We start from the raw sequence: 20004 nt of genomic DNA on the forward strand, positions 1-20004 counted from the left end.
TTGCATTGGAAGCGTGGAGTCTTAACCACTGAACTGCCAGGGAAGGCCCACTTGTCACTATTTATACAAGCAAACAGAACATTACTAAGCTTGATATTTTCTTTGAAACTTTGCAGTAAATGACAGTCTAGTGAAAGTGTTCCAGTTACTATAAATCTCCAGTTTTAGTCTTCAACATTAATTTATCTTTAATCACAATTTATATTTAAAATTCATAGGTGATTTATCATTTAAGGAAGTAATTTTGAGCAACAGTTTATTTTCAAGCCAGAAAAATCTGTTATGTGCTTTCTTTAACGTTATTTTTTAAATTTCTTTCCTTTTCAGAGTAAGGATACTGCTCTTGGTCTTTATCTTGGAAATTAAGTTTTTTACAGTGTTTGGTAATAAAAATTTAGATTACGGTTGTCAACAGTGGCCAAAGAAGTTCCATTTTTTCCTTCCAAAAGAAAGTAAACTGATATTCAGGATAGGGCAATGGAAATAATAAATATATTTACAGCTTAGTCTTATTCCTAGTTAAGATTTAATCTAGAAAATCTTGCTCACCCTATAATGATTGTGATTGGAACCTAGACTGTATTGTCAAAGTACAGTTTTAAAACTTTAATATGCTTTTTATATAGCTTCAACAGATCATTTCAGATTATAGAATAAAATGTTCTCTTGTAAATTGTATAACTTTTCATTATGGGATATGTAGGTGGAACCATATCTTTGTATTACATAATTATACATTTTAAGAGCCCAATTTTATGGTTTTCATATTTTCCGTATATTTTTAGGAGAACCTTTTTTAAAACTTCTAATGCCTTAAATACAGTTATCTGAGAATAGCTAGGCATTCTTACTGTTTTAAACCAATAAGGCAGATTTGCCACTCTTTTAAAACCATTTTAAATTTTGATGTAATGACATGATTAACCTTACTTTTTCCCCATGTGCTTGGTTTTATAGGATCTTGAGCTCAGAAAATATATCTCCTGGATCTCTGCAGTTTCTCTGACATACACAAGATGTAATCCACAGCATCTTCCATTTAAGTGACCCTTCATTTGGGCAATCAAATTGAATGGTAATCATTTTAGACTTGTTAGGGACACAGCATCTTTTATCCAAGCATATCCCACAGAAAGTGGGTTTATAACTCTGAGTGCTTGAGCATCCGGAAAAGACAAATTTTTCAGCTTTGACAGGTTGGAAAGTAGGTTGGCATGTTTTTCCTTTGGGGATCTGAAAAGATACATAACGTTAAGAAGTCACTCTTTAAACTTGATTACAATAGTTCAGAAAAGCGATACTTTATGGACTATTACATAAATACACAGATATAATTATTTTCAGGGCACTAATAGTTGCCATTTAGTGACATCCAGCCCTTTCTTTTCTACCTTTAAAATCCCCTCTCACCAGAGGACCTTGGAAGTCCTCCCTGTGCTTCCTCCATCATATTATAGGACCCACTCCCCAATGTTTTTCTGCTATCTACCCTTGACATAGTTCCACAATAAATGAAAATTTCTGTTTTGTTTAATATCAAGGGCCAAGACTTAAATTCTCTAACATGGCTCAGACAGTTTTAAATAGATGGATAGATGAATGAACATCTTAATCCCTTTGAAATTGTCAACTTTCTAATATGATAGGGAATAACTTAGGGATGAGATTGGTTTTGTAGCATTTCTAAAAATTACTCTTGAGACAGTCACAGAAGCAGGACCAGCTCTAGTTATACCAAGCAATCTTAGAGTATGTATTATTATATCGTAGTCCTTTGGCAAGTAGTAGCTAAGCAAAGCATTTTGGAAATAGTGTGGTTCCCTCTCCAAGTTGGTGATACATAACTTAAGATCAGAACTTCTCTGATGTTCCTAATGTTTGTTTTTATAATTATGATGTAGCAACCAAAATCTTTCATCAATTGCTCTGATTCCACTACATAAAATTAATATAGGAAAACGAAGATAGAATCTGAAAAGGATCTACTCTGAAAAAACAATATACATGGTGGGGTGCCCCAACAAATCAGGCTGATCAAGACCCACACTAGTAAGCTGTTAACCTGTTGATTCTAGATACCCTAACGTTACCTCTCTGCTTGGTGAAATTTTTCCCACAAAGTGCAGTTAATTAATATCTGCTTTCCTCCAAGATAGTTTGACTTTAAGAGTTATAATGAAGTGGTTTTATTAATAAACACTTCCAAAACACACACATACTTTTCAGGAGTCTCAATATTGAATTATGATGAAGTTAAATCTACTTAAACTTTACCTTTACTGTCTTTGATATATTACTGTCACAAGGCTGAATGTAGCACAGTCTTTTCTCATTTCTCATTTCACAGTTGTTGTTTTCATTGGTTACCCTATTAGATATGCCCATCCCACATGTCCTGGAGCAAGGGGTCCACTTTGTTGCTTGCACAAGACATTTTCTTTTCCAAATAAGTGGGAGATTCCTATAAGCTAAAATAAAGGAGGAGGAGTGCATGTGTATAAATATATATGTATTCATATAGGTAGATAATTTTTAATCATTATTTTTAAGCTAATAGTTAATAGAGCTGAACTTTATATAAAGTAACTCAGAATAAAATAAGCTTATGGTCTAATTAATCATTCTCTCTTTTTCCCACTCCCAAAATTACCTTTTTAATCAAGTATAACAGTGTAGTATCTTAGGAGGAATAAAAATACTTTATCTTTCAAAAACTGAATAAAGTACCCATTTGCTTCTTTCTGCTTAGCCCATCCTCTGAGTACTAAACAAACTTATGCTTTGATGGATATCTGCCTTTTCCCTGGTTCTTGCCTCATGCTTGATGTTATTTTCAACAGATACTGAAACAGACATTAGTAGGATTAGGGAATTCAAGATATTAATCAGAACAAGGCAGTCTTACTGTTCAATTTTGCGATGTTAAAATCTAAAATACAAAAGTTACATTTGAGAATTCAGCTATCGATGAGACCAGTTACTTTCTTCTCCACTTTTTAAAATCTAGTCTTTTAAAAAATTCTCTACATTACACTGAACTAATCTAAATACTTATACTAAGTCATGAAAAATGTGCAATCTATTTTATTCATTCAGCTTAACTGTTACATTCTCTATGGTATCAGGCCTATGGTATTCCCTCTGTTGTCTAGACATTTCATATCACTTGGGAATGCATGGATGGATCTATGGGTGAGTGGGTTGGATAGAGCCCCCCTCCACTGCCTGCAGCTTAGGAGAAACAAGGGGAAGGGGTGAATAATGAAAATATAAAGAGTGCATAATAATTCTTCCATCTTCTTGTAAATCCATGGGGAGCTTCCCTCTTGTTCTGCTCATGAATGAATCAGGCACTTGGTTCATTTTAAGCAAACTACTAATTCATTGTCTCAAAGCATTTCCTTCAGGTTAATATGCATCCTAAAGTGGGTGCTTTGGGAGTAAGGTGGAGATTTGAGTCTGCAATTAACACAGCAAAATTCAAGCTACATTACTTTAAAATATCAATTTAAAAAGGAACCCCCCCCAAAATGCCTTCTTGATAGGGAAGAGTCACTTTGAAGTATGTGCTGTCTTTGAATAAAGTGATACTTTGATACTGTTGTCAGTGGTATTACAGTAGGACCTTGCCATTGCACATAGAACTGAGGGAGAGGAAGCAGAAAAATGGAGATACCTGGAAGGTAGACAACAGTTTAAAGACCTTAGCACAGGAAGCAGGTTAAAAGCTTGGCATGCGTCTGCAATAAATAAAGGTAGGTTAGATTATCATATTACCAAGAACCCCCCTTAGAGGTAAGCCAAGAGCTGCAGTTCAGGAATTTGCTTAACATTCATTAAAGGGCAAGAAAACTAGAAGAAATCTTCAAAGTACAAGTTCAGTGTTTGGTGAGCAGTGAGAAAAGCATAGAGGCATTATGTCATTGCATGCTTCCTGCTGACCAAGCAAAAGCTAGATTCCAACCGTAGACTGTCTGGAATTAATTAGGTATATAAGTTACTATCACAAATATATCTTAAAGTATGCGTGTGTCATTGTGCTCAACTTTGAAAGCAAACTCCTGTTTGGGCCCATTAAGTACAGTTTCAAAGTTAAGCAGAGGAGAGACGTTAAACTGAACATATACTTCCTTTGAAACATATCTAGGCCTATATTTTAATTACCAGAGAGCACTTGGGAGATTTTCTCATTTTTTGTAGCAAAGTACTGACCACTAAGAATGACCATCTGACGCTTCCTCCAACCAGGTTCCAAGTGAATCCACTGAAACTGCTCTGACTTCACAAATGAGACCAACTTGACTGTGACCCAAAGGCCTGGCCTTGGGGACAACTGTTCTACGGTGGTCTCACCAGGGAGGTTCACGCATGGGTTGTAAGAACTTAACACTGAGTCACTAAGATCCAATGCAGAAAATAAACTGTTCTTGTACATTTGTTAAAAAAACAATTTGGCTTACATTTTCAAAAGTTTTAGAGCATTAGCAGTATCACGTGGTTAGCTGAAAACCACGGATGGTGAATGCCGATTTGCCGTAACCTGTTAGAAGTTTTTTGAATTGGCATAATTGGAATCCCAGAGGATGTTCCTTTAAGAATTCATTTTTAAAGATCTAAGACTCATTTCTCTGATTATAGTTGCTTTTATTAACTATCCACATAAGTGAATTTAGGAGTCTTTAGCATACATAAGTATTCCATATTTCCATGGCACCTTTCATTTACTAAGCTCCAAATTTCAAGAAAAAGGCATTCTTAATTTCTGGATGAAAGCACAGATGTGAATAATAACCAGGCATCAATATTGCCCTTTTTAAGTCCTTCCTCACCTGTGCTTCATCTACTGGCATTTTTGAAACTCCTGTCCCCAAAAATCCCTGGCACCTAAATAAGATGCTAGCTTAGAGCAGACCAAACTACAAGGTTTGTGATTATAAACCAGTTGGCATCAGCCAACTGTAAATGGCCAGGTGCTCCAGATGAGTAATAAAGATTCTCCTTACAAGTTTCTGACTACACACATACCTGGGTAACCTACTTAAAAATGCCTGTGTGCACATTTATTTAGAGAAGTTGGTAATTGTTAAGCTTCATTTTCAGTGAATGAAAGGGTAATTTTATATTAGTTTTATCTGTTTTTAGAAATGTTTACAAATCAATGTACCCTCAAATATTTTTGATCATAGCCTTCCATTTCTGCTTTTACCATATGGAAAAGTTGCCTTTGGAAATTTTTGGAACTGGATGGTTCATACTTCTTGCCTATAATAGAACAATACAGATAAAAGTTTTTCCAGGCCAAGGTACATGTGGATAATATTTGGTCAGTTTTCCTGAGAAGAGGTAAAATGGAAATAAGTAGAGGTAGTAAGAGTTTAGAAGAGTTTTCCTGACCTAGTATAGCTTTCAAAAACTGGAATACTGGGGGAGTTCCCTAGTGATCTAGTGGTTAGGATTCAGCGCTCTCTCTGCCGTCGCGTGGGTTCAATCCCTGGTCAGGGAACTGAAATCCCATGAGCTGCGTGGCCAAGAAAAAAGGAAAAAATCTAAAACATTATAAAGTTCCCTTTACAGATACTCAGAGCATACCTGCCTGAGGTAGAGACTGAGTACGATGGCACACTCAAACTAAATCTCACACTGATCACCAATCAGTAAGTACCTACTTAGTTCCTATGGTACATAAAAGGAACATGAAAGAAAACCAGGCAAAGTCATACATGAGAGATAGTTCTACTTATGAGTACCTGGCATTGTTTTGTAGCTTGTTGACAGCTGCTGTTGTGATGACCCCAGGCCACATTTTGACTGATCAGCCTTCTTTCCACCTTTAGCCCTAGAGCAGTGCCTGTCAGCCGGCTTTGGTATGAACAGAGGTGTGCATCCAATGGCCCCACTCACACAGAGGCAGCTAAACAGGGGATTGGGCTGAAACACTTGGCCATTATGATAATGTACCCTGTTGAACTCACATCCCACAGCTACAAGGTCTGAAAAGAGAAAAGAGCAAAATCACCAAAGAAGCCATAACTGATAGTCTAGACTTCCAGTTATAAACCATAGAGGAAATTGCTATCTCCTTTATGAAATACAGTTCTCAATTTTTTAGGCCACATCTGAAACCTCCTTCACAGAACATCTGTAAAAAGTGAAAATGAGACATTTTCATTATATCGTAGATTATCAGTCCTGAGTAGTCACCTTCAAAATTAAAACCCTGTTCCCTGTTGAGTAAAGTTAATAAAAAATCACTACGAGTATAGCACTGGGATAATGACTGTAAACCTCAGAGCTGGGTTGATGGCTGCTGAGACAGATATCCCCAGGTGCCCAACAACAGGCTGGGATATATTCCTAGGGAGTTAGGATAAGTGAATGGGTGAAGAAATCATAATTTGTTTACAATACTGCATAGTAACTGATGACCTTTCACAGAACTGGAAGGTCAAAACCTTTTCAGAATACTAAGATGTGACTGACTTCACTGTGTTGACATTTGTGATGGTGCAAAAGCAGCAGTGGCTAAAACTGCTGCTGACACTTTAGCATGAATCAAACTGTACAGGTTAGTCACTATTTTTCCTTGCCATACACTTATACATAAATGTACTCTTTTGTTTTTTGTGTTGTTGTTTTTTTTTTGCGGTACACGGGCCTCTCACTGTTGTGGTCTCTCCCGTTGCGGAGCACAGGCTCCGGACGCGCAGGCTCAGCAGCCATGGCTCACGGGCCCAGCCGCTCCGCGGCACGTGGGATCCTCCCAGACCAGGGCACGAACCCGTGTCCCCTGCATTGGCAGGCGGACTCTCAACCACTTGCGCCACCAGGGAAGCCCAAATGTACTGTTTTTTAAAGTTTTTAGTTCTACCTAAGAATGTCCTTAATGACACAGTAAAAAATACTAATTTTATTAAATCTGAGTGATCAAATATACATGTCTTTTTAATATTCTGTGTGACAAAACAGGAAGTTACATAGAGCCTTTTTCTAGATATTGTACCAAAGTACAATAGTTATCTCGAGGAAAAGCACCTATGTTATTGTTTGGGTTGTGGGCCAAACTAACCAATTTTTTAGTGGTAATTTCCCCTGAAGAAATGATTGACAGATACCTCATGGTTATTCAGACTTGAGTATTTGGCAGACATTTTCTTGAAAATCAATGAAACAAGCCTGTCATTTCAAGGAAAACAACTGACAGTACTCGCTGCCAGTGACAGAATTTAAGCTTTTGAGCAAAAGTTAGAATTTTGGAAAACTTGTGTCCACCACTGAGATCTTAGCTACCCAATATGTACACTTTTCTGATAATTTTGGTACTAACTAATGTGATTTTTTTAAAATATCTATATAACCCATTGTTCCAAACTGGTATTTTCCAAATAACCAATGCATGGTATTACAAAATTATACATGAGGAAAAGCCCCATTCCAAGTGGGTCTTTGAATAGAGGAATGTATTTTAATGTCACAGAGTTTGAAAAGTTCATTGATTTGGTTTCTGATTCCACACGATTAGCAGTGATGCAGCTAATTTTTAAGAAACTCCACTTCTCAAGTTTTAATATAATATGAAAAAAAGAATATTTACAATTATCTGAAAAGTCTGTTAAAATATTCCTTCCTTTTCCAACAACGTATCTGTGTGAGGCTGGAATCCCTTCATATATTCCAAACTAAAACAACATATAGCAATATGTTGAATGCAGAAGCAGATGTAAGAATCTATCTTCTGTTAAGCTAGACATTAGAGAGATTTGCAAAAATGTAAAACAATTCCACTTCCACTCTTCTCTAAATTTCTTTGTTTTTAAAGTAATTTTTTTTCACAAATAATATATTATTCTTATTAATTTGTAATGGGTTTGTTATTTTAAATGTATTAGTAAATATTTTTAAATTTCTAATCCATTAAATACCAAGAGGTAACTCACATAAACAAAAGCTCTTTGGGTCCTCATTAATTTCTAAGACTAAAGGGATCCTCAGACCAAAAAAAAGTTTAAAAACCATTGTTCTATATGATGAATCAGCACATTCTCTGTAACGTTATATCTTAAGCTTTTATAGACCATTCGGTCTCTGTTGCAGCTACTAGACCCTGCTATTGTAAAGCAGCCACAGACTATATGTAACTGAACTGGTGTGGCTGTTCTCTGATGAAACATTATTTACAGAAACAGACTGTGGGGCGGATTTGGTCCCTGAGCCATAGTTTGTGACCCCAGTTATAGATCATCCCCACCCCCATCCTCATGGCTGTGCTCTGTTACAATACTCATCACATTGTACATAAAATTACTTGTGGAAAGATCTGTCTGACACAATAAACTTTGACTCCATGAGGGCAGGAACTGTATCTCTTTTTTCCCTGTTGTGTCCCCACCTGCTGGTCACAGTGTCTAGCTCAGTAGTGGATGCTCACTAAGGGTTTGTTAGGTTAATGAAATACCTTGCCTGGCACTGTTTGGGAGAAAGGGGTATCCTGAATGCCAGAGTCTGATAGATCATGTTTTTCCTTTTGAATCTCCGTAAGTAATAGCTTACATTTTTGAGAATTTACTACATACCAGATATTGTGTTAGGTGTTTTGGGTTTTGTGTCTTCATTTCATTTGATCCTCCTAACAACTCTATAAAATAGGAAGGGCTTCCCTGGTGGCGCAGTGGTTGAGAGTCTGCCAATGCAGGGGACACGGGTTCGAGCCCCGGACTGGGAAGATCCCACATGCCGCAGAGCGGCTGGGCCCGTGAGCCATGGCCGCTGAGCCTGTGCGTCCGGAGCCTGTGCTCCGCAACGGGAGAGGCCACAACAGTGAGAGGCCAACGTACCGCAAAAAAAAAAAAACCAAAAAATAAATAAAATAGGAAGTACATATGATATAACTGAGGCACAGAGAGGTTAAGCAACTTGATCAAGGTCACTCAGCAGACAGAACTCAGAATTTGAACCCAGAGCCTACATTCTTAACCAATATACAATAGTCAAGTGCTGACAGGGACATCAGGCTATCAACTTGAACTGTTCCACACATTCAGTCCAACTCCAGAGATGTGCTCTCATTCCATACTTACAACCAAACTTCTGCTAGTAGTTTTCCTTCCCACTTAGACTTTTCTACAGAGTAACTTAACCACCCAGCTGACATGAGTATTTCTCTTCCCTTAGAAATTTGTTTTTAATCCTCAATAAATTGGTATCCTGAATTATTGTCAAGGCATAGGTTTAGATGGTCTCAAGCAGTCTCCAGAGCTAAGGCCCATAAAGCTGAGGATCCTGTTGTGATGTGGGGTGCCCCTACCTTCTTTTTTACAAATGTGCCTCAGTAAAAAGTACAGTAACTTGGGCTTCCCTGGTGGTGCAGTGGTTAAGAATCCATCTGCCAATGCAGGTGACATGGGTTCGAGCCCTGGTCCGGGAAGATCCCACATGCTGTAGAGCAACTAAGCCCGTGCGCCACAGCTACTGAGCCTGCCCTCTAGAGCCTGCGAGCTCTAAGCCATGCTCCGCAACAAGAGAAGCCACCGCAGTGAGAAGCCCGTGCACCACAACGAAAAGTAGCCCCCGCTCTCTGCAACTAGAGAAAGCCAGCCCGTGTGCAGCAATGAAGACCCAATGCAGCCAAAAATAAAATAAAAAAAAAAATTTAAAAAGTACAGTAACTTGATGGTTAGTTGGGAAGGCTGAGATAAAAGCTGTATGTCTGAATACTAGATATACATCCTTACATTTTAAAAAAGATTATTTTTTAGTCACAGAAAAGGTTGAATTCAGATTGCTTCTGACAATATTAACGAAAGCTGTCATTTGTGGCACTTTAATGAGTCAGACTGTTTACATCATTTCTCCTATTTTTATCATTAAAAGCAATTACCTGAGAAGAACTGCAAGATCATTTCAATGCAATAAAAGTAACAGGTTTCTGAATGTGTGTGTAACATCTTCTCCTTTCACATGGTGTCCAATATGCGAAGGCTAGTCTCACTGGTGCATGGAAACTAAACCCACCTCATATTTAGTCACATTAAGCTGATTATTCCAAAGTAACAATTGCAGACAAAAATCCTGTCTAGACTCCACATTCACCAACCAGTGCAGAAGGAAACACTTACATGCACACACTCCAGTCTCGTACCTAGGCCCGTCTGCTGAGTAGTCACAGTACAGCCCTTTGTGGGGGTCGCAGAGGTCAGCTTCGTTGCAGGTGTCCCCTGGTTGCCTGGCACAGATTTTACAGCATCCACAGCCATCCCTCACCAGGCTCACTCCAGGAGGGCAGCTGGGCTTTTGGTGAGCGCACTGACAGGGCCAGTGACAAAACTGTTGACGATGGTGCACTTCTGCTACCTCACCAGGCCTTCCTTCGGGCGCCGTGTCTAACAGCCCAGTGCCCTGGGCCCTGCAGTAGAACTTCATTTGACAACAAAGGTGATGTTAGAAATGGTTCCTCAAACTAATTTCAGAGGTTTCCCCCAGAGTATGAGAACATAGTGTGGTGAATTGTAATAATAATAGTATCTATCAGTATTTGACATGGTCACTCGCTCCTTAAACTTTTCTGCACTCAGCTTCCAACGTATGACTCTAACTCCCGCGTTCTCACTGATGGCTCCTTCTCAGTCTCCTCTGCTAGTTTCTTCTCATCGTCTTCACCTCTAAACACTGAAACCCCCTGTGGGTAAAGACCTCTGAAGTAACTTCCCTCACTGTATCTCATATCTCCACCCAGGCCTCTCTTCTGAACTCAAACTGCCTACTTAACAGATCTCCACTTAGATATTTGACAGGCATAGCAAACGTCACATGACCAAAAACAAACTCCCAATTCTCCCCTCCAATCTACTCTTCCTTACAAGGGAAGGAGAGAGGCAGGTGTGTCAGAGGAGATGTGATGCTAGAAGCAGAGGTAACACGATGCTGCTGCTGAAGGGGGGCGTCACAAGCCAGGCAGCTTATAAAGGCTGGAAAAGGCAAAGGACAGATTCTCCCCCAGACTCTCTCCCTGAGCTCACAACTAACTCATTCATCTCTACGGGGTATATCCCACTTTGATGTCCCACAAGCACCTCACTTTCTCCCTCCCCACTAGAAACTGCTCTCAGCTAGTCCCCATTTTAGTGAATGGTGGCATCATCCCGAGTTCCCCAAGCCAGGAAGCTGAGATCAACCTCACCTGTTCCATCTCCTTCATCCCTCACACCCGAAGGTCAGCGATCTGCAGGGAAGTCCAAGCTCCTGAGCACGACGTTCAGGGCCCTCCTCGCCTCTTGCGTTCCCTAGATTCCTTAGCTTCTAGCAGGTGAAAGTGCCTGCGGTTCCCTGCATATCTGAGGCTGTTCCTTCTACCTGTAACCTTCTTCACCTGCCCCCACTCCTTCCCCGAGTTACCACCTTCTCCAGAAGACTTTCTATAACCTCTCCATGCTCCCTTTTACCTGCCAGTGTACTGAAGTTAGTGTATAAGTGCCTGTCTTCTCCACTCACCCTAAAGCTACCCAACCACAGGGACTTGAGGTTCACTTGCTGGTGTACAACTGGCACTTAGCACAGTGCCTGGCAAGTAATTTCTGTAATTAACTCTCAATTTTTATCTGATGGAACTGAAGGCAGTTGGACTGATTCAGACATCCTAAACCTCTTTCCAACTCAAAAACCCTACATTTAACGGACACCAAGTGGGGAAAGCGGTGGGGGGGGATGAATTGGGGGATTGGGATTGACATATATACACTAATATGTATGAAATCAATAGCTAATAAAAAAAAAGTTTGGACAATGAAAAAGAAAGTCAGAATCAGAAAACAAAAACAAAAACAACCCTACATTTAAAAGTATCTGTTTGAAATTCCACCATTAAATCTTCAGCCTTTTTTCTTACCACTGATGAGACATGTATTCCCCAGAGTAACACTTTCAGCTACTATTTGAGTTGAATATACCACGTGAGAATAGACTTTGAGGATACAGTGCTGGGCTTCTGGAGGACGAGGAGGAACAATGGAAATCCCGAATGTAGAGGGGCTGAGGATCAAGGCTACAGATAGCGAGCGCCTGCTTCGCATTCTTGCCCAGGTTCAGACGTGGTTACCAGGGACCCCTTGCCGGGTTCGGTGGCCTCTCAGCTGGGCTCATGTTCATGAATTTTCCGTCCTCCCCTCTCCAAGGTGTTGGACTCTCAATTTTTGGCTTTCATGACACCAGCCCCACCCCCCTGCCCAGTTCGACCCCTACCTCTGGACATACTTTCTCAATCTCCTTTGCAGGGTCCTGTTACCCTGCATTTGACTTAGATCGAAGCTCACTGGTGTTTCATGACCTTAAGGTATTGCTGTTCTCACCCTGCACACTGTCTCTTGACCATCTCATCAACCCCCTTGCCTTCACTTTCGACCCTATGCAGCTTCAAATCTAAATTTCCATCCAGGACTGCTCCGCTGACAGCAGACCCATATAGCTGGCTGCCTACTGGACGTCTCCACTAGAACGTCCTACAGGAAAAACTCACGTCCCAAACTCAACATTGCCCCACCCACCCGAGACAGCTTTTCCATACCCTGGAGATAGGAAGCTAGGAGTCAACCAGGTCACCTTCCTCTCCCTCACCTCCCATGGTCATTTAACAACTAATCCTGCTTATCATCCTTATAGCCCTAAAACTAGTCACTCTTCCCTCATTTTCACTGCTACCAAGTACTACTGCAGTAAGTTCCTAACCGGTCTCCCTCTCTCAAGAATGACTTCAACAAATCTACCACATCACAGCTTTAAAGAGCTCTTAAAAAACATATCTGTCGGTTCCCAGCATCTCCACACAAAAAAACAAAACCAAACAATAAACACTGTATCTAGTTCTGTAAAAAATGCCATTGGTAATTTGATAGGGATTGCATTGAGTCTGGAGATTGCTTTGGGTAGTATAGTCATTTTCACAATATTGATTCTTCCAATCCAAGAACATGGTATATCTCTCCATCTGTTTGTATCATCTTTAATTTTTTCATCAGTGTCTCATAGTTTTCTGCATATAGGTCTTTTGTCTCCTTAGGTAGGTTTATTCCTAGGTATTTTATTCTTTTTGTTGCAATGGTAAATGGGAGTGTTTCCTTAGTTTTTCTTTCAGATTTTTCATCATTAGTGTATAGGAATGCAAGAGATTTCTGTGCATTAATTTTGTATCCTGCAACTTTACCAGATTCATTGATTAGCTCTAGTAGTTTTCTGGTGGCATCTTTAGGATTCTCTATGTATAGTATCATGTCATCTGCAAACAGTGACAGTTTTACGTCTTTTCCAATTTGTATTCCTTTTATTTCTTTTTCTTCTCTGATTGCCGTGGCTAGGACTTCCAAAACTATGTTGAATAATAGTGGTGAGAGTGGACATCCTTGTCTTGTTCCTGATCTTAGAGGAAAGGCTTTCAGTTTTTCACCATTGTGAATGATGTTTGCTGTGGGTTTGTCGTAAATGGCCTTTATTACGTTGAGGTAGGTTCCCTCTATGCCCACTTTCTGGAGAGTTTTTATCATAAATCGGTGTTGAATTTTGTCAAAAGCTTTTTCTGCATCTATTCAGATGATCATATGGTTTCTATTCTTCAGTTTGTTACTATGGTGTATCACATTGATTGATTTGTGTATATTGAAGAATCCTTGCATCCCTGGTATAAATCCCACTTGATCATGGTGTATGATCCTTTTAATGTGTTGTTGGATTCTGTTTGCTAGTATTTTGTTGAGGATTTTTGAATCTATATTCATCAATGATATTGGTCTGTAATTTTCTTTTTTTCTAGTATCTTTGTCTGGTTTTGGTATCAGGGTGATGGTGGCCTCATAGAATGAGTTTGGGAGTGTTCCTTCCTCTGCAATTTTTTGGAAGAGTTTGAGAAGGATGGGTGTTACCTCTTCTTTAAATGTTTGATAGAATTCACAAATAAAATTTGGACACACAAAAGACCCCAAATAGCCAAAGCAATCTTGAGGGAAAAAAACAGAGCTGGAAGAATCAGACTCCCTGACTTCAGACTATACTACAAAGCTTCAGTAATCAAGACAATATGATACTGGCACAAAAACAGAAAGATAGATCAATGGAACAGGATAGAAAGCCCAGAGATAAACCCACACACATATGGTCACCTTATCTTTGATAAAGGAGGCAGGAATGTACAGTGGAGAAAGGACAGCCTCTTCAATAAGTGGTGCTGGGAAAACTAGACAGGTACATGTAAAAGTATGAGACTAGATCACTCCCTAACACCATACACAAAAATAAGCTCAAAATTGATCAAAGACCTAAATGTAAGGCCAGACACTATCAAACTCTTAGAGGAAAACAGGCAGAACATTCTATGACATAAATCACAGCAAGATCCTTTTTGACCCACCTCCTAGAGAAATGGAAATAAAAACAAAAATAAACAAATGGGACCTAACAAAACTTCAAACCTTTTGCACAGGAAAGAAACCATAAACAAGACCAAAAGACAACCCTTAGAATGGGAGAAAATATTTGCAAATGAAGCAACTGACAAAGGATTAATCTCCAAAATTTACAAGCAGCTCATGCAGCTCAATATTAAAAAAACAAACAACCCAATAAAAAATGCGCAGAAGACCTAAATAGACATTTCTCCAAAGAAGACATACAGATGGCCAAGAAGCACATGAAAAGCTGCTGAACATCACTAATTATTAGAGAAATGCAAATCAAAACTACAATGAGGTATCACCTCACACCAGTTAGAATGGGCATCATCAGAAAATCTACAAACAATAAATGCTGGAGTGGGTGTGGAGAAAAGGGAACCCTCTTGCACTGTTGGTGGAAATGTAAATTGATACAGCCACTATGGAGAACAGTATGGAGGTTCCTTAAAAAACTAAAAATAGAATTACCATATGACCCAGCAATCCCACTACTGGGCATATACCCAGAGAAAACCATAATTCAAAAAGACACATGCACCCCAGTGTTCACTGCAACACTATTCACAATAGCCAGGTCATGGAAGCAACCTAAATGTCCATCAGCAGCTGAATGGATAAAGAAGGTATGGTACATATATACAATGGAATATTACTCAGCCATAAAAAGGAATGAAATTGGGTCATTTGTAGAGATGTGGATGGATCTAGAGACTGTCATACAGAGTGAAGTAAGTCGGAAAGAGAAAAACAAATATCGTGTATTAACGCATATATGTGGAACCTAGAAAAATGGTACAGACGAACCTGTTTGCAGGGCAGAAATAGAGACACAGATGTAGAGAACAAACGTATGGACACCAAGAGGGGAAAGTGGCGGGGGTTGGAGGTGGTGGTGTGATGGATTGGGAGATTGGGATTGACATGTATACACTAATATGTATAAAATGGATAACTAATAAGAACCTGCTGTATAAAAAAATACATTAAATTAAAATTTTTTTAATTAAAAAAAAACACTGTATCTGATTTTGCACCTCATCTCCTTGAAGCCCATCCAGTGGCTCCCCACTGTCAACAGTATATGGTCCAAACTTCTGAGCGTGGTATCTTAACCCTCTGTGTGCTGGTCCCCGCCTTCCTCTCTAGCGGTAGCACTCAAGGCACTCTCCTCCTATGCCATGCACCTGACAAGAGGCACCAGGTCAGTTTCTCCTCCTCTGAGGTCAGGCTTTTCCTCACGTTGCTCCCTCTAATGAAGTGCCCGCTCCCCAAACTTCCCACCTGGGGACACCTGTTTATCTTTCCAGTCTGGAAGCATTTCTATATGATCTCCAAGGTCACAAGGTAACACAGTTGAAAACTAAGGATAAAGAGAAAATCCTGGAATCAGCCTGAGAAAGGGGGAGTATTACACACAGGAGAATAACAATAAGTATGAGATCTGACTTCTCATCAAAAGAAGGAAACAAAGATGTTCTTCAATAGGTGAGTGGATAAACTGTGATGCATCCAGACAATGGAACATTATTCAGTGCTAAAAGGAAATGAGCTATCAAGCCTTGAAAAGACAGGCATATCACTAAGTGAAAGAAGCCAATCTGAAAAGTCTACATACTATGTGATTTCAACTATATGACATTCTGGAAAGGGCAAAACTATGGAGAGAGTAAAAAGATCAGTGGTTGCCAGGGGTTGGGGGAAGGGATAAATAGGTGGAGCACAGAGGATTTTTAGGGCATCGAAAATACTCTGCACAGTATTGTCATAGTGGGTACATGTCATTATACATCTGTCCAAACTCAGAATGTACAACACCAAGAGTGAACCATAATGTAAGTGATGGACTCTGGATGGTTATGATGTGCCATTGTGGTTCATCAGTTGTAACAAGTGTACCACTTTTGTGGGGGACACTGATAATCCGGGTGGAGGGGAGACAGTGCGCAGGAAATCTCTGTACCTTCCTCTCAAACTTGCTATGACCCTAAAACTACGCCAAAAAAACTATGTCTTTTAAAAAGGAGGAGGAGGAGAACAAGGCCTCCAGACACAATGTTGAAAGAAAAAAAACTGTCAACCTGAGGTTCTTTCTCCAGTGGAATTATCTTTTAAAAATGAAGGTAAGGGGCTTCCCTGGTGGCGCAGTGGTTGAGAATCTGCCTGCCAATGCAGGGGACACGGGTTCGAGCCCTGGTCAGGGAAGATCCCACATGCCACGGAGCAACTAGGCCCGTGAGCCACAACTACTGAGCCTGCGCGTCTGGAGCCTGTGTTCCGCAACAAGAGAGGTTGCGATAGTGAGAGGCCCACGCACCGCGATGAAGAGTGGCCCCCACTTGCCACAACTAGAGAAAGCCCTTGCACAGAAACGAAGACCCAACATAGCCTAAATAAATAAGACGGCATATTAAAAAATAAATAAATAAATAAAATCTTAAAAAAAAAAAATGAAGGTAAAATTAAAGACATTTCCAGATACACAAAAGCTGAGAGAAATTGTTGCTAGCATACCTGTCTCACAAGACATACTAAAGGAAGCTTTTCAGTCTGAAGGGAAAATTACAATAGATAGTACTTTAGAAATACAGGAAGAAATCAAGGGTCCCAGAAATGGCAAATTTGTGGGTAAATGTAAAAAACTGTATATAATTTTTCTTCAGACATTTTGATTGTTTTCAAAATCAAAAGCTCAAGACAACAAAAGAATCATCAGAATAATACAACAGAAACAATGAGGGGTCTTGACCACAGAGCTGAGCTTTAGTATAAAGCTCTGGGATTTAGATAACTTTCATTTATTTGATCTTTGAGCCTCAATCCTCCTCTGTAAAACAGGGCTAATAATATCCACTTTGCAAGGTTATTTTGAGGATTAAGATAATGACTAAAGTGCATAGCACAGTGCATGGCACATAGTAGATTTTCTATAAATAGGAGGTATTATCAGACCCTTAACTTTGCCATTAGGCATAATATTTTCTTGTTGCTCTCTGTATAACCCCTTTTTGTGTTTGTTTTTGTTTTTTACTTTGGGCACATCTCTATTGGAATATTTGCTGTTTAGGGAGGTGTGTCAACAAAAATGACAGGGTTTTTCTCAAGAGCAGTGGAATAGGCAATAGGCAGCCCCATCTCACCCCTACTGGGGAAAAGCACCTCTCCACATAATGGTACCACTGACATTCTTGTTATGACCCTTTTAAAATCTTCAATCTCTCCACATATAACAATTTTCAACCCCCTGTTTTCTAAAATACATCTACTACTTCCTGCCTCAATCAAATTAACTCACAGACACATCCCTGTGTTCTAAATAACCACGTTTCAAAAGCTCTGTCTTCTGGGCCAGCAAAAACCTCCACCATGTAAATAAATCCATAAATAAGTCACCCTGTTTTAATGGTCTTAATAAAAAATACTAAAGCAAAGAATTGCTCATATTAAGTTAAACTTCCCTTTGGTCTGCTGTGTGAAATACTTAAAAATCCCGTGGACTGATTCCTTTTCATGAAAAGTGAAAAACTCATGGGTTAAGAAAAAAGAAATAGAATGTTTTAAAAATATAAATGTTTGCTCCGAAAAGCTCTTTTGCTACAAGGACAGGCTTAGCTGAAGAAAGCCATCAGGATCACTTTTTCCAGCGGCTCTGTGCATTCCGCCCGGGCTGGCGCCCGCAGAGGACCACAGCCACCCCGCCCGCAGGGCTGCCGCTCCCCAAGTGCGTGTGCCAGCAGACTCCAGGAAAAAATACACCGTATGAAAATCTGGGAGCTGTTCAAACATATCGGAAGCAGGATTAAGTGCCCTTCCCCGAAAGGGAGAAATGTTTTTCCCTCTTTCCCGAAGCTAATGAGCCCAAACAGGACTCGATTTGGAGAGGAAAATGGCTCCCTATTCGTCTGCAAGTATTTCCACAAGGAATGCATCCCTCCTCTTCCCCCATCTTCTCTTCCTTTTTATCTCTGACCTGAGGAAATAGGAGTCGCCGCATCCCCTGGGGGAAGAAGTGGTGGGAGAGCCAGGACGTACCTGTGACAGAGCAGCCAGGAGCAGCGTGCAGAGGAGCGGCCTTCGCATGGCCCCGGCCCGGCCGCGCGCAGCCAGAGATGCGAGGCCGGCGCACAAAGCTCCCCTGTCTCTCCAGGAGAAAGGACCCACGCCTCCACCTCTCCCGGCTCCTGACTTCGTGCTCCTGCTCTCAGCCTCTGCTTTCGCTTTCCCGGATCCCTTTTACTGCCCTGTTTACTTTCAGGCGACTCTTCTCATATTTACCTTCGCGGTGGCCTGGAGCGCACTCCTCCCGGGACTGAGCAGAGCACATCAGGGGTGACTTCTGTTTGAGGAGCTGTCCCACCTGCTCTAGAGATCAGAGCCCGCCTTGGGCAAAATGGTGAAGTTAGACGCAGTTACCCGCCTTGCCCTCAGCCTCTCGTCTGGGTTTGCCTCTCCAAGCCCTCTCTGTGCTGCTTGCTTTCCCGGGTCCTCAAGCACAGGGTACCAGCCTGGCCTCTGCCCACAGCACCCCATCACAGCCTGCTGCGTCTGGGCTTCTCCCTCCACATGGTAACAGGTCCCAACAGGCCTCCCCTCACTCCCCAGCTTCTACTCACAGTGCCCTGTATTTATCTCTGTTACACCACGTTCCTCATAGCAGGTGGATTAGGTTTGGGAAAAAAATGTAGATTGAACCCAGGTGGACGCCTGCAGTACAGGGCCTGAGAGAAGCCCCTTTCTGTGGCTGTAGCCCCATGATAGATGAGGGTAAGGTTAACCCCAATCTTTGGGGGCTAAGATTAGACAATTACACTAGTGGCAATCATTCATTTAACAAATTAAGATTTTTTTTAATTTATTACAGATTTTTATCCCCCTCTCCTTCTAATGCTCACCTCCCTGGCATGTGCGGTCACCAGCCCATGTCCTCCTGTGTCCCGTTGTGTGTGACCTTTGCCTACCCAGCTTCTCAATCTTGGTCTTTGTCCGTGTGCCTTGACATGCATCTGTGATGGGGCTTTGTCTTCTTCTGGATCCAGTGTCTGGTCCATCTTCCTGCCCCCATCCTAGGGCCGATTTCTATTCCCTTTGACCTGTTACCTATCTTCCCTTTACCTGTTGCCTCTCCTGGGCTCACTGCTCACCTTTGTTTCTATGTATAAGGACACAGTGACTGATGCTCATTCAGTCCCAAGCCCAAGACCTGGGGAAAAACTGGGCTCCCTGCCAACAACGGGGAATCTGTGGTCCTGGGAGAGCCAGGGACTCCATAAAATGTGCAAACATACTCTACACAGTTTACTAAGTAGTCAGTTACACCATAATTACATACACACCAAACAACAAGGAATACCCAGCATAGTTATGGCGTCAACTCCTCATCCTTCCTCCCTAAGAAACAGGATAAAACCTGTGTAATAGGGGAAAACCTCTGCATTCTATTACAACTCAATCACTAAAGGGATGTTGCCTATAAGCTAAAATTAACATAATGGCCCATCTCTGGGAACCCTGCTTCCCAGGTAATGAGAGTTAAGCTAAAATACCTTTGTTTAGCTCACAGGAAACATTCTGACCAGGC

General features: G+C 40.7%; 1 protein-coding gene across 1 annotated transcript; it reads right to left on the reverse strand.

Annotated features, from left to right (window-relative positions):
• Window positions 1–19: 19 nt before the first annotated feature.
• On the reverse strand, window positions 20–18506 carry CCN6 (cellular communication network factor 6; the record flags this gene model as incomplete). The annotated part of the gene is made up of 5 exons (XM_082633392.1): window positions 20–1233; window positions 2275–2468; window positions 5748–5990; window positions 10113–10410; window positions 18459–18506. 5 exons carry the CDS (start codon window positions 18504–18506, stop codon window positions 952–954), a joined length of 1065 nt encoding a protein of 354 aa, XP_082489518.1. The 3' UTR covers window positions 20–951.
• Window positions 18507–20004: the final 1498 nt, after the last annotated feature.

This window comes from Mesoplodon mirus, assembly GCF_964341445.2.
Source record: "Mesoplodon mirus genome assembly, chromosome: 10".
In the NCBI taxonomy this organism is placed as follows: Eukaryota; Metazoa; Chordata; class Mammalia; order Artiodactyla; family Ziphiidae; genus Mesoplodon; species Mesoplodon mirus.